Source organism: Prinia subflava, chromosome 9 (genome assembly GCF_021018805.1).
Source record: "Prinia subflava isolate CZ2003 ecotype Zambia chromosome 9, Cam_Psub_1.2, whole genome shotgun sequence".
NCBI classification, from domain to species: domain Eukaryota; kingdom Metazoa; phylum Chordata; class Aves; order Passeriformes; family Cisticolidae; genus Prinia; species Prinia subflava.
Window position 1 is genome coordinate 17,488,112 of NC_086255.1, and position 14,967 is coordinate 17,503,078.

Below are 14,967 nucleotides of genomic sequence, written 5' to 3' on the forward strand. Positions count from 1 at the left end.
AGCTAAAAACACCTTTTCAGCACAGATGTACTGGAGAATGCCTGAGTTAGAGAGTGCAGCACAGCTTCTTTTTTTATATTTCCTGGGCACACTGGCCCCCTTGAAGAAGCCGGATTTTGCAGATGTGGGTTTGTGAGCTGCCTGAAGACTGCATGCTCTCCCAGTCCCTCAGCCGGTCTTAGCCCAGAGTCTGCATTGAAGACTTTGCTTTTCCATACATTCCCATGGGAGCTTATGCAACTGTTCTAATCTGTCTGAGCCTCTGACCCTCGAGGGCAGGTGGCAAAGTTCACTCTGGGTGCAGCAGTGGGGTCAGACATGCTTTTAAGGAATAGGTGCTATGAAATGGGTCTTGTTTAAACTGGACAGTTGACATTTTCTATGCCAAGGTGAGTGAAACTCTTTGAGTTTCACAGCCATACTATACAGCTGAAAAAATGCAAAACTCACAGGGTTTCCAATCCCTGTAAGAGGTTTTTCATTATATACCCAGATCACAATTCAGGTTGTTGGGCATGGACTCCCACAAGTGGAAGGTGATGTGTTTGCATGAGCTCACAGGGACAAACTCTCTTTCCCTCCATTGCATTCATTTTCCCCTCACTTTTGGACCTGTGCTTTGCAGCTCTGGGGAGACAGTTACCAGTGTGACAAGCATGTCTCCTCTACAGCCTAAGAAGGTAAAGAAGAAGAAAGAGAAAGAGAAACTGGAGCAGCCACCAGCCATCCCAGCAAAAGGTATGAAAAAGAGGCAGAGGTATTTCAAATCCTGAGCACAACCATGGAGGGACAGCAGAGCGTAGGACATCAGGAATTTTGCCACTTCATTTTTCAAGAGGATTTGCATCCCCGGGGTCAGTCTCACAAACTCTTGGGTGTACTTTCTGAGCAATGCTGCCAGTGCCAAGCCAGTGGGAGGGAGGAGGGAAAGGACTTGAAGATTTGCTGTGGGTTAGGTCACAAATGATCAGTTCTCAGGGGGTATACTTGCTCTGATGTTTGCATACAAGCAGCATGCCTTGAATATCAGATTCTTTAATCTTATGAATTTTTCTAATTCAAAACATTCATTATGTTTCCTTGTAAAATACCTGAAATATGGTCAAACTCATATATAAGTATGTGCATTTGTTTCTAATTTGCTATTAATATGTAATTTATAAATTGCTAATGCGTATACTAAAAATGACAGTGAATGATAATAATAATAAGGAAATGATCCCTTAATATTTATTTTTGTAGCTCCAATTGCCAATAATTTCCCAAAGCCCAAGCTCTTGAAACCTCAAAGAAAATTGATCCTGGTGAGTAATTTTCTATGACATAGTTTTCTGCATGTTCTTCTCTCTCAATACAAATGCTGTAATGTTGCCGGAACTCTAGGTTCAGATATTATAAATTGCCTTAAAAAATCATACAGGTCCTTTTTTTTAATAATAATTTTTCAAGTCATGAATTATGTTGGTTCTTTTTATTTTGAGTATTATGTTACGCTGGATTATGTTTTCCAGCATTCTAACAGTTGTTATGTCTACAAACTTGGCCTGTCCTTAAATGAAAGTTGCTATTCATTCTCACGTGCTTCTGGCAGCTGGTGTTTTGGAAAAAAAAAAAACCAGTTACTGACAGAATCATAACTGTACTGTTCACACTTCTTTTGAGAGTTTTCAAGTGAGAAATGGGAAGCCTTATTTTTTATTTCACTGGTGTAAGTCAGGAATGCCTTGAATTGCAGGAATAAGATGGATATATATAGCTCATACAAGGAAAAACCCTTCATATAACAGTTCCTCTTGGGTATGAGTTTCTGATTGAAAAATACCCTTGCAGATACTTGCCAGACAAATCAGATGGATGGCGAGATGTTTCTCTGCTTTTATGACAAAGCAATGCCTGGACAAGGTGTCCAGTGGTAATGGAGTGACACAGGTTTATACCAGCTCACTTGGGATGCCTATAGCTGCAGTGGTCTGCTGTGCTCCCTGTGTAGGCAATAGAAAGAGAGATGAGTTAAGAGTGGGAGCCTGATACTCCTGGTAATTCAGACTACTGCTCTGAGTGGCCTTTTGGGAATTCTTTCCAGCTTCTCTGGCAATAGAGAGATCCCAGAAAGACCAACTCTCTATATTAGGTGAACGTGGGTGCCTAAAATGATGCCCCTGGAATAACTCAAATGCCATGTGATGGTTTCACTTTCAGATGAGGCTTAGAATTGGGAACCTTCCACCAATTATCAGAAAATAACCTCTACTTTTACACCTTGGAATAATTGGGTGTAATGCTAGGTGATTGAGAACAGTTCAGCTAATATCTTAAGGAATTTTGGATATGAAGCTCGTTTTTCCTCTGCTGGTCCTGCTGGGATTGCCTCTTGCCAGACTCTGCTCATGCAGGTCAGGCTTTGGTAGAGGAAGAGGCAGAGTTTCAGACTCTGTGAGAAAGGCCTCATGTTGACATAGGTAACTGTGGCAGGCCAAAGCTGTGAAAGGGGACAGAGATTTGAGCATTTGTGGCCAGGGGTGACAGCCACCCTTTGCTGTGCACGTGGTGTAAATCCCAGCACTGGGCACTGCCTAATCAGGGAGCCTTCAGCCCTCTTAGGAAAAGCTCTCACCAGTTAAAGCACTCAGACTCTTCCTGCAGGTCAACAAAGCACATCAGCAATGCTAAACTTGAAGGAAATCTGTTTCCAGACATTTTTTCTTTCTGGAATGATTTGAAGGATAGCCCTTAAAATAGCTGTTGGCTCTTCCCTTGCTGCTGTGCAGACACTTTGGAGGTGAGCAGGAGTAAAACCTTTTCAAACCACAAAATCAGCTTTGTCTCCCCTAGCACAACTGAAGATCCACACGCTGCATGAAGACAGTAAACTCTGTTTTAATGCCTTGCTGTTGGACTTCAGTCTGGCAGCTGTTTCCACATGTTGCTCTCTTCCCTTTCGTATTTCACCTCAGAGTGCACCTGGAGAGATGCAGCAGCTCACAAAAGATACACAGTCTATGGACGTGAGTTAGTTTTAAGTAAAAAGTGATCCAACAAATATGGACTCACCTAGCAATAAAGTGCATTAAGGGACAAAGTAAATTCAACCAAAGTCAGTCTACAGGGCACATTCAGAGGCTGAGCAGGGCACTTCCCAGAGCAGTTTCCCAATTCTGTTCCTCTTGCCTCCTTTTACAACACTGTTGTCTATGTTTTTGTATTCTCAGGAAAAAATAATCCACACTTTTTGCTTTTAAACTACTTCTTTTCAGTGAGGAAAATTAAACTAATTAAAGTTAAAGAAGTATAACGAAAGATATAAAATACAGAAAATACAGAGAAAAAGACATATCAAAAACATCTAAATGAAACTCTTTTTTTTTTTTTTTTTTACCAAATTTGTCTCCCCATTTTAATTCTCAGAAAATTCTCAGATTTTATATTTTCCATCTGCCTTGGGGCAAAAAAATTGTCATCATCCTGCCAAATCTCTGCAGGATAAAATAACCTTTTCTTTCCAACTATAATGATTGCACAGCTGGTGTCTACACTAGGTCTTTTTTTCACTGATGGCACACACTTTCCACGTAATCACTACTGCAAAGACAGACACAAATTGCTGAGTTTCTGGGCTACTTCTGCAGCTTCCCTGTGCAACCCAAGGAGGGGACTATAGTGGGGCACCAGGAGAATAGTCTGGAAAACCTAAGCTAACAAGCTAGAGTGTAAAGGAACATTACAAAATAATTCCAGTGTTTTGGGAAATTTTTTTGTAATAGCCTAAATACCAGCAAAATTATTTCCAGAGGACATATGCTTTTGGTTTCTTGAAAGATGTTTATAATAAACTAGAGAAATTTTTTTGTTGTTAACGTGCTAGAGTGGGTTGCAGTATAATTTTACAAGAACACAATAACCTGGATAAAATACTGACATAATCTCAATGAAAATTAAAAAAAAAGAGAGAGAGAGAGAAAGCCTAATACCAAGTTCAATTGCACAGCTTTGAGTAAAGCCTTTTAAATACTCTGCTTAAGTCATACTGTTTTTGCTTTAGCCAGAATAGCAATTCTATGCTCCCCCTGTTGCAAAAATATTCCCCCTCAGTGTCATTCTCTATTAGCATCAATGAGAAATGTGTACAGAGCTAAGGAAATAGAGATGCTGAAATGCAAAAGGGATGTTTTTTATAGCATGCAAGAAGCACAGAGAGTCATTACAAAGAAGAAAATTCTGGGGGCCCACAAACTCTTCTCTCCAGGGGCTGTTCTGCTCTAGCTTTAAGTACTTAGCCCGTTGAGTTGGTAGAGATAAATCTTCTACTTCCTCAACCAAATTTTCTGGTAAGCCTTTCATTGCCTCCTAGAGATTAGCTGTCATAGCCCAAGAGTGTCAGTTACAGAACATCATCTAAATGAAAAGGCTTTAGTGTCTTTTCATGAAGGTTTAAACCATCAATCTTAGGAGCTCCTGTGGGATTCACTGCAACCAATGGAAAGGATGCAACTTCATGTTGGATCAAAACTCCAAATGTTTACTTATGCAACATTTTTTTTGACTTCATCATTTTCACACTAAATTTTAAGGGGAGGTATACCTCCCCAGATAAGACAGGCTAAGTGGAATCTTCTGATTCTGCCACTGACATGCACTCTGCTGTATCATATGGATATCACACTTTGAAATCAGGTAAATATCTCCTGTAGTACAAATTATCCCCTTGGGCTTAGCTCCTCAAACACGTCCATTTGATTGTACCAGTCTACAAGAGTTGGCTTCTGCTGTTCCTACAGTGGCTGACCTCTTGAATAACCTCTCTGCTGAATAGAGTATATCTGGCTTCTCTTGTTCCCCACCACAGAGTCCATGCTGTTCCTGTGTGACTTCTGGAGCAGAGTCCTCTCAGTGACCATAGCACTGAGCTATTTAAGAGAAGCATCCTTCTGCCTTCAGCTCATACAGCATTGTTTATTGCAGCATGGATTGGATCACCAGTGGCTCAGCACTACATGATTACTGAGATCTGCTCTTGATGATGGTGATGTAAAAGCTGCTTGAAAAACAGGAAGGGATAATGGTTATCTAAGGAGGAGGGAATTTTCTAGCAGTCAGTTTTTTGCACAACTAGTAGGATTTCTCAGTAGTCTTAACTGTAGGTACCATTGGCTCATTTCTTGAGAAAGAAAAAGGAAGTGGAACACATCTGCTCAGTAATTTCTGAATTCTGAAGCTGGGTCTTCCCTTCTACTGGATGACTTTAATTTAAAAGTTGCGCCAGCCTCTGGAAGAAGAGTTGCTTCCTGCACAACATGTAACAAAGAGCAATGATTTGAGTTCCCAATTTCTTAATTTCTTATTGATCTCCACAGACCTCCAGTAAGACCATACATGTGATATACAAAGGAGTGGTGAACAGTTTTTCCCTTGACTCCTTTTATTCTTTAATATTTCCATTCAGTCCTCAAATTCCTCTCTCTATAAGATGAGTAATCTTTTCTTTTTCTTTTTTTCCAGTTTCTCCATAGGATGTAAGATGTCCGTAGGACATGAATATTATTTGCACATTCAGGTTGACACTTGGTACTCAACATATTCAAAGCTACTGGGTTATGCTTGCTTCCCCATTCAGATTGAAGTTGCTATCTTTACTCCCAAGAATGAATAATTTGTATAAATATGTAAAATTTCTTGTTGAATCTGTGTCAAGACTCGTGTATTTACAAAATCCCGCAGTAGATGATTTTTGTGTGATGACACATTTGTGGTAACAGAATTGTCACCAGTGAAGTGAAAACTTTTAATTACTTCATTGGCTTTTTTTAAATGATAAGAAGGAATCAACCTGATTTCCAGCAATGTTGGTTTAGAATCTAGGAACAGCTGCAACTGTAAAAGCAATAGAGCATGAGCAAAGGTGAGGATGCTCTTCCCCAAAAACTCATTCAGTGTGACTTACCAAATCATCTTTGTCCCTGACTCTGTAACCATAACTTCTTTGGGATTCAATAACAAAATTTAGATGCAACGGTGGAAGAGTCTTCACAGATTGTTGTGGATATTGTTCTCAGGGAGTATAGGAAACATTTTATGCTATAGGGACTAAAAAATAGTCATCTTAGTGGGAAAACTTTTTAACTTTTTAACTGATAATGCCACTAAAAGACATAATTACTACTCTCCATATTTTCCACTGTCATATTTCTTAGCTTTGGAACTGAATGTCTGTCTTGATATTTCAGCACTCTTACTGGCCAGTAGGGCAGATTTCTAAAGGATAAGTAATTTTGCAGATCTAACTTCAGAACTTCTGCAGAAGTAATTTCTGGAGCTCCTCTGTTCCAGAGCAATCTCTGGTTTTCTGCTAGCAATCAAGTCACTGACATAGTAAACACTTGAAGCTCTTAAAAAAAATTCTGACTTCTGAGTTATGGTACTATCTTAATGAGGAAGTCATCCCACTGAAATGCATAGGGTTTGGGCACTAAGTGTATCTGTGGCCCTCAGGAAAACTACTGATTTCAGCACAAGAAAGGCCACATCCTCTAAAGGGAGAGATTTTCCAATGTAGATTTAAAAATAGGACTGTCAAAGGCTAATCCTTTCCTTTCTGAAGCTACAGTGAGTTTTCTCCTGCCTGACCCCACTGCCAGCATGTGCTTTCTCCAGTGTCCTGGTGGCCCAGACAAGGGAATTGCAGCCCATCCACAAACATGCTGGATCTTTGCTTCAGCACATCCTCACTTTCACCTCCATCACTGACCTTCAGTGATGGCCAGGCTGGCAGCCATATCCCATCCCCTCCAGGGCTGTAAAAAACAGATGCTTTGAAAGGGAGATGTGCAGAGGAGATGATGGGCTACCCCCTTTCCCTTAGGCTGCACTCAGCAGGCAGTCTCCACCCTTCTGGGCAAGCATACAGAGACAGCCAACAATCTCTTCCTGTGGTAACACAGCCCAACCAGTTGGCCTGGGGAGTCCTGTCATCAGACACCTTCTGATGGAGTGTGCTCAGCAGTGACACTGGATGCTCCTGAGCTGTGCCATCTGGACACGATCTGCATTTTTTCTGTGGAGATTTTTACTGACTGTGACTACAAAACAGGATGCTTCTCAAACATTAAAGGAAAAAGGCCAAAGAGTCAAGTTTGGCTTTTGCAAGAGAAAGGGAGAGAAAAAAAATGGTAGTTTCAGAGTGTGCTTGCTAAGAAGAGCTCCTTCATGGCCCTGGGCAAGGCTGCTTGCTTGGTGCTGTGGAGTAACGTGGTGAGAAGTGCAATTCCTAGAGCCGGGATCAAACAAACATTAGCAGTAGCTCTTGACTCTACCTTTCCCATTTGCACTTGCTGCAGCATCCCTGGGCACCACATGCCCTCCCAACAGCAGGGATGGCTGGGCCACAGGTGGCAATTTGCCACATACTGGCAATCACACCAGCAAACATCTGCAGAGCTGGCTGGGTTTGATCCCTGCTGACCTAATCCATTCACCCATGAGTGCAGGGCACGCCAGTGAGGGTGGAGTTTCATTTTCAAGTGTTACTGCAGGAAACCGGAGTTACTAAAAATAATGAGAAGCTCTGACTGGAATTTCATAGAATCATAAAATGGCTTTAGAAGGGACCTTAAAGATCATCTAGTTCCAACCCCACTGCCATGTACACAATTTGGGAAATATACTTGTTGAATCCAGAAAACTGCTGAAAATTTCACTTGTGGGGTTTTTTACCCTATGTAAAAGTCTTTCTGTATCATATCTCAAACAAAAACTACATTACATGTGATTATATAGACACTGAATTCAAAGGGGAATGTCTGCAGCAATAGTCTCTGAGATATTTAGGACTGAAATGAATTGGGAAGTCAGGCTATTTCTGCTCATTTTTGATAGTAAACTAAAAATTCACATTGGGTTTGTCATCTTCATGATAACGTGTGGTCATGGAACAGTGAGATTGCAGCAGTCTCCAAGTGCAAGTTGGCATCAGTTGTTTTTCCAGAGAAGTTAAATTTATGAGGTTATTATTTTCTTGTTTTCTTCATACCTAATTACAAATTTGGATAAGAGTAGTCTTAGTTAAAGCTTTAAAAAACTTTAAAACTAAGAACTTTCAAGTCTGACATTGCTTACAGTAAACATCCTTGAGGCTGCCAAGAAACAAACTAGCTAAACCTGGAAGAAGCAAAATTGACATAAATGGTAATTATGGCATAAAATTCAGAATAATTTTGATTAAAACCCCAATCCTTCTAGTTAATTTCTAACACATTTATATACCAGACAAACCAAATAAAAACAAAAAATATATACACATACTTTAGTTGCTTTTACATATTCACATGATAAACCTTGCAGATTGTTTAGTAAGGAAAATGTTCCTATATGTGAACTCTTTGGAATAGTTGCCAGTGGGAAGCCCTGTGACTGGAATAAACTAAAATTAAACTGGAAGAAACCGGGAAGAGGAATCATTTTGCATTTGCCAGAAGATACACTGGAAAATCATAACTCTTCCAAATTTATGTTTTGGCAAAGTATATGATCCCAAGATGAGAAAACAGACATACAAGATAAATACAGTATCTAGGAATGCCACATTGGAATCGAATCCTACTTGAAGAAATTGTTTCAATATTATTTTAGAACAATGATGCAATTTTTTTAGAAAAGGATGTTGTAGCCCTAGAAATCCCAATGGTCTCCTAGAGGAAGAGCCAGGACAGAGAGAGAGGGGTGAGTGGCCAGTCATTCATTGTCTCTTCCTCTTCTGCCCTACCCTCCATCCCACCTATAACACCAATTGTTAAAGTCACGCAATTGTTCCAGAAAGAAGGTGGTGGCACAGTTCCAGGTTAACACTGCCAAGACAATATTCAATCCTAATGAGAGATGAAATCGTAGAATTAGAGTTTGGGTTTTTTTTTCCCGTCTGCTTAAAAAAGTTGGTTTTGGACAAACAAACCAGCAAAATTAAATTAAACATGTGGTTGATAAATGAAGTGCAGAAGAGTGTATGGAATAAAAACCTGGCTACCACAGGTACTTAAAGTACTGTTGGCTCCCATGCACTGTTATTACACATCTTTTGCTGAAAACTGTATACCTTTCACAATTTTGAACCTCCTGTGTGTTTCCTCATATTTTCAATCAAATTATTACATACTAGAAATATGCATAAGGGAAATTATTCTACACATTTTATGGTGTGCTGTTGCTTGTAGCAGTAATTGAAGTACCTTTTCCACTTATGAAAGTACTAATTTTATTTGGTTTTATTGCTTTTCTAGATGCAATTATTTATTTAGTGTGTTTTGGCTTTATGAAATTATATTTACTATAGGAACATCATAAAAATGTATGAAAGCAACACATCAGCCACTACTGCCCAATGACTTGTTTTAGGGAATCTAGTGTTATTTTTCATATCCAAACATAATAGAATAAGGTAAGAATAAAGAGATAATCTACACTGAAAAACAATGCAATTTTGAGATAATATAATAAAACACCTGGACAATATGATTTCATAAATCTTACTTCTAAAATTTACATGAGCTGGGCATTAGGGTGGCTATTTTAGGACATGCGGCATTTTCTAAATGGAAACATAACAAGAAATACGATTAAACAGTAAAGGGGAAAACACATACAGATTTAGCTTGTCCTGAACAACTGGTTCCTACAGAACAATGGAAATATTTCTACCTCAGCAGATGTTCTGCATCAGACTTAGGAATTGCAGAGTTTTCCTCTGGCAGTGACCGACAGCTTTGTTTCAAAAGTTGTATCAGATTCATTTTTAGGAGGCTTTTCACATGCAGTGTATCATTATGCATTGAAGGTCTAATGTGACACTAAAGCGGGCATCAAAATTCCCAATACCTTCAAACAGAGACTCAATATACTGTCATACACTCAAAATAAAATCTTCAGCATTTGTTGGTGTTATTGTGGTGTCCATCCTCAATGTAACTCCTGTATTTAGCTTTTGTACTACATAACTGAATAGACAGGCACATACCATTTGAAATCTCAAAAGGAATCTTTAACTTAATATAAAAGCAAGGAACAACTGAAGTGCCTAGAAACTGAGGCTAATACTTTCAGGGTAGAAAGAAAACGGCAATATAAAAATTTTTCAGGCATCACAGCAGTTGACCGGGAGTTTTTTCTAAGTCTTTAAGCCAAGGCCAGGATAGGAGAGATGTCTTTCTAAACACTGTGATGCACTTCAGTCCTAATATATTAACAAAGAAAATATATGTTTGATTTCTCTTCAGACAGTCAAGATCTGTCTGGATCCACAGGAATTCCTTTTGACATTACACCGGAGAATTCAGTGAAAGCAGGACATTTTCTGTGTTGTCAACTGCAGAGCATTTTGTAGTGAATGAGGACCAGAAGTTGAGAACAAATAGGGTGACACATGGAAGGGGGGAAGGGAGGGAAGACTCTGAAGAGTGAGATGCAGAGGTGCCAGTCCTGCAGGCAGTGCCCTGCACAGGGCTGGAACTCACATTGCACAGATTGGCTGACTTCAGTGACACCACTTGCAGCAGCAGCTGCACAAATTTTTGAGGATTTGATCTGCAGGGAAGAAATAAGATCAAATTAATGCTGCAAAAGTGTAAACTTTTTCACCCTGATGGAAACAACCTGAAATGCTGAGTGTGAGCAACTGTCAAGGCAAAAGGAGAGGAGCTCCTCCAGAGCAGTGCAAAGGACAGGAAGCAGGGGAGCACAGGGACTGATTTCCGAGGGTGTGAGATGCTTATCCTTTTAGGCAGAAGACAATACAATAATTATTCAAACACATTTCAAGGAAACAGGAATCATTTGTGTTAAATCAGGAATACATAAGCAATAAATAGAATGTGAAGCTTTTGGCCTTGGCAAATATTTACAATTTCTTCTTAACATTTAAGTACTGTGTGGAAAATCTTGGTTTATGAACTTTGAACCTGTTTTAAGTTTACAACTGCCAAAGCATTTCTTAGTCTGAGAGATGCAACCTTTTCATGGTTACTTCTGGTGACTGCAAAACTTTGCATGGCTGAAATGTTTTGGCTTTTTAATTGTCCTGTGCACTTCACTTGAGGGCACCAGTTATTCAGGTAGAACACAGTACTCAAGGAGATAAAGAACAAATTCTCCAGTACTTCACTTACAGAGGGCTGTAGAACTTCACTCTTTTTCAGGGAACATAGACCTCAATCTCCTACAGATGAACTGAAATCCATTTTAGGTACTGAGGGTCTCACATTCAATTCCCCAGCAACTCTTATTTGTTGCAACACTTTCCGAGGTGAATTAGACATGGACAACCCACTCCCAACTGTGACAAAACACACAGAGGAGCACAATAGAAGATTTTCCTCCTCTAAGCCACCTGAGGCTGGATGAAGCCACCAATAGCAGTAGGCAGCTTCTGCCACAAACAAGAAATTTGTTCAGTAAATTTTATTGATCATCTCCCTTAGCTAAATTTTGTAGTTTTAAGTCAAACTCAATCAATGTAATACAGCAGGTAGTTTTGGTGGTATGGCCTTTGTTCTAAACTCTGAACTCATCTATAGCTTGGCAAAAATGGTGAAATTCCACTGGAACAGCAGTAGTTCTGTCCATTTTTCTGCCTTCTGTATAATTTTAACATCTTTTGGTTCTGTTAAGAAATATACTGAGAAGCTCCATGAGTGAATGTGATTAGAGATGTAACTGGTCCAAGGTTTACAGCTGGAAAGCAAATCTGGCATATATCTTTCAAATTGTGAAATCTGCAATAAATAAAGTTTGGAAATTACATATTAAGGAGGCTGAATATTTTGCTTACATCTTTTAAATCTGTAATATTTGAATTGTCAAAATGTTCTGGGTTTGTGAAATTGGAAGCAAACCTGAAAATCCTACTTAGCCCTGTTTCTTATTTTTAGTATTATTTTTATTTCATCTTCTATGAACTAGCTCCAGTGCAGAGTAAAGCAATTAACAATACAGTAGAATTAGAATGGGTGAGAGAGGAACTATACCCAGTGTTACAAAGTATCTCCATTCAGTGGTAACGACATTATAATGAATTTGTTGGTTCTGTTTTGCAGCCAAAAATCGCAGAGGAGAATTTAACATATGCTGAACTTGAACTGATGAAGCCAATTCAGGAAGCCAAAGGCATTTCCAGTATGACAGTCTACGCACAGATACTCTTTGAGGAGAACAAGCTGTAATAGTTCATGCCTGTGTAATTGTACTTTGTGTTCTATTTAATTCTTGCTGTGCTGTTTATTTATAAAAATCATACAAATGTCCTTATTTTTTTATTTCCATTCATGCACTTCTGTTTTTCCTATGAGACTTTTAAACATGATGCAGTTGAAAGTAATCATAGAAAAAGCAGCTGGTCAAAAAGTGACATCCCAGAGATACCCTTTGTAGTGTTCTATACCTCTGTTGGAAATGGACTGAAGTTCAACCTGGGGCATTTTTAACACTAAACATTATTCCTTCTTTAATGTTTATGTGATGAGTCCAGGTACAAACATCAGTATCTTAGCAAGCCTCAGGAGGACTAATGGCAGGATCCATGCCCATCAACCTGCTACTGAAGGAAAAGACCACTGACCAGGAAAATTGCCACTTTAATGCCTTTTGTCCCATCAGAAAAATATTAACCCAGTAAAGCTGAGAGTTTTTTCTACAGCCAAGGAAAAGCTAAAATTACTTTTTCTCCTTTTTCCCCCTTCTCCAGAAATAGATAAAAAGGTTTGTTCTCTATGTTTTCAAATTCCCTTTCTAAATGACATTGTCTTTAAAAACTTACATGACTTTTAGTATGGTGTTTGAAATAAAATAGTTCAAAATAATCTGAAAGAAACATTTATAATTAACCCCCCATGATTTAAGGAAGAATATTCATGGCTTAAGAACATCTCCTAGGATTTGATTTTTTAAAATTCTGTTTGGGAAAAGGAAAAACTTGATAGTAAGTAAAAAACTGAGAGAACCAGGACACTGCTTTTGGTCTTGGTTTAGTTTGGTGTTTCCAAACCTGCAAAAGTTTTCTCCTGTAGCCTGCACTAATGAGCTGCTGATCTAGAGGAAAAAATTCCACAGCTTCTCCTTCACATTGGAACAGACTCTGAGAGCCCTGCTGACTTTGGAATTATTTCTTTGGAAGGACCAGGGCTCAGGAGACAGGGAAATGAGCCTAATGTGAGGACGCAAAATAACATTCCTCTCTCTTTACCTCTTGATAACTGAGAAGGCATTCTTCTTTTTACTTAGATACACATTCATGGAAAATGAGCTATTCTGTGCCATCCCAGGCATTTCAGCCATGAAGAATAGCTGGACTGATGTTTTCAAGCTCATGTATCTTCACTGTCTAAATTTCCCCAAAGCTCAGGGAGAGTTCGATACCCAACATCTTTCCAGTCTTGGGAAGCTTTAACCCCTGAGTGCAGCTCATGGAGATGAAAAAGCATGGGCTCTTTAGGTCACCATCAGGTCATGGAGGGCCAATACTTGGCATGTGCCAGGTCTTCTCCAGGTCTGTGAGGGGTCCCCATGACAGGCTGTTCATTCAGCAGTATTTAATGTGGAGTTTGGGTAGCACTCCTTGGGTTCTGGAGTCATTGTAAGATGGTCCAAGCTGCTTCTTCCTTCACAGGTCCCTTTTAGGGACAGAACAGCTTCTCACCAGCTTCTCACCAGGGCTCAGAGCACAGCTGGGAATCACCACAGGAACACTCATGCATGCCCTGGTTCCTGTTACTGCATGGGAATGCAGGAGAGGAGGATGGGGGACAATCAAGGATGGAGACATGCATCCAGGGGCAACCATGTGACAGCATGTCACTGCCTTTTGGAGGGGTTCACCAGAATAAGCAAGTCTGTATCAACTGCTTTGTAACTTTTTTGAACAGAGAGATAGGTAGAGATTAGGCAGCACACATAATGCGTTACTGTCTAGTCAGGATCTGTAAATATAAAATGCAGTCATCTTCTTCCACATTGGATAAAAATTTCTTCTATAAAAAGGAATTTAAGAAAAGCTTATCAGGCTGACCATTATGTACAGTACTAATTTCAATTCTATTCCTTCATCAAAGCAGGTCTTTCCAAACTAAGGCCAGCTTTCATCAATAGATTTGCTAGTAATTATTTGCATTTTTAATGTTTGCGTTTGTGAGCTGTCAAAAAAGATGTTTGTTTCACCTTTGCCAGACCCAGGATTTAATCACCCACCAAAAGGGCATGGTATCTTTCCTTGTTCTCTGATCAGGTGTTGGACTTACAGTGACAGCAGCAATCAACTCATTGACCAAAACCAAACTGGTGCTAATGAGTGATTCCACATTCAGGGATCAGCTTTGGAACAGCCAGTTTAACTGATTATTCAGAGAGGACATCTGTAGTGCAGACAGCTGTTCAAAAGGCCTTAGAAGAATATAGAATTTATTATTTGCTACTTTGGAATTTAAAATCCTAACACATTAATGATTTGACCACTTAACTGTGAAAACTTTCAGGTTTGGTTACAAACATTTGTTTTGCATAGAATGGCCATTGTGCCCATTGTTCAGAAGAATCTTCTGTAATCTTTATGCCTAGCATGTTAATGAATACCATTCTTTATGTATTAATATCATATATATTTGTGTTTATGTTTGATATCTAATTCCCCCAAATAATAGTTAATTGAACTGAATAAATTACCTTTTTTGTAAGATTTGTTGTCTTATTCTCTTTAGGATTCATTGCTTCGTAGAGAAGGATATTGCTTCTTGGATTGAAGGAATTGTGTTTATCTCTTACACAGCATTTAGAAAGTTTATTTGAAATTAAATTCTTCATTCTGCAGAAGACTCCAGGCTTTGCAAATGTTTTCTATTTGGAACTGACTTCAGATGGCAGCAGAATCCTGAAAGGCAGCAGACCAGCTGAGTGAAACAAGGCCAGAAATATTACTCAGGAGATCACCCATCTTCCCAA

At 39.3% G+C, this 14,967-nt stretch overlaps 1 protein-coding gene across 2 annotated transcripts in view; it reads left to right on the forward strand.

The window, feature by feature from the left end:
• VSTM4 (V-set and transmembrane domain containing 4) overlaps positions 1-14,702 on the forward strand; it is a 32,697-nt gene extending 17,995 nt beyond the window's left edge. Inside the window, exons 6-8 of one of the 2 annotated variants that reach the window (XM_063405699.1) lie at positions 626-738; positions 1,243-1,304; positions 4,844-12,059. In XM_063405699.1, the coding sequence (XP_063261769.1) occupies positions 626-738; positions 1,243-1,304; positions 4,844-4,891 (223 nt within the window). In that variant the 3' untranslated portion in view covers positions 4,892-12,059. The other variant, XM_063405698.1, reaches the window with a different exon arrangement.
• Positions 14,703-14,967: the final 265 nt, after the last annotated feature.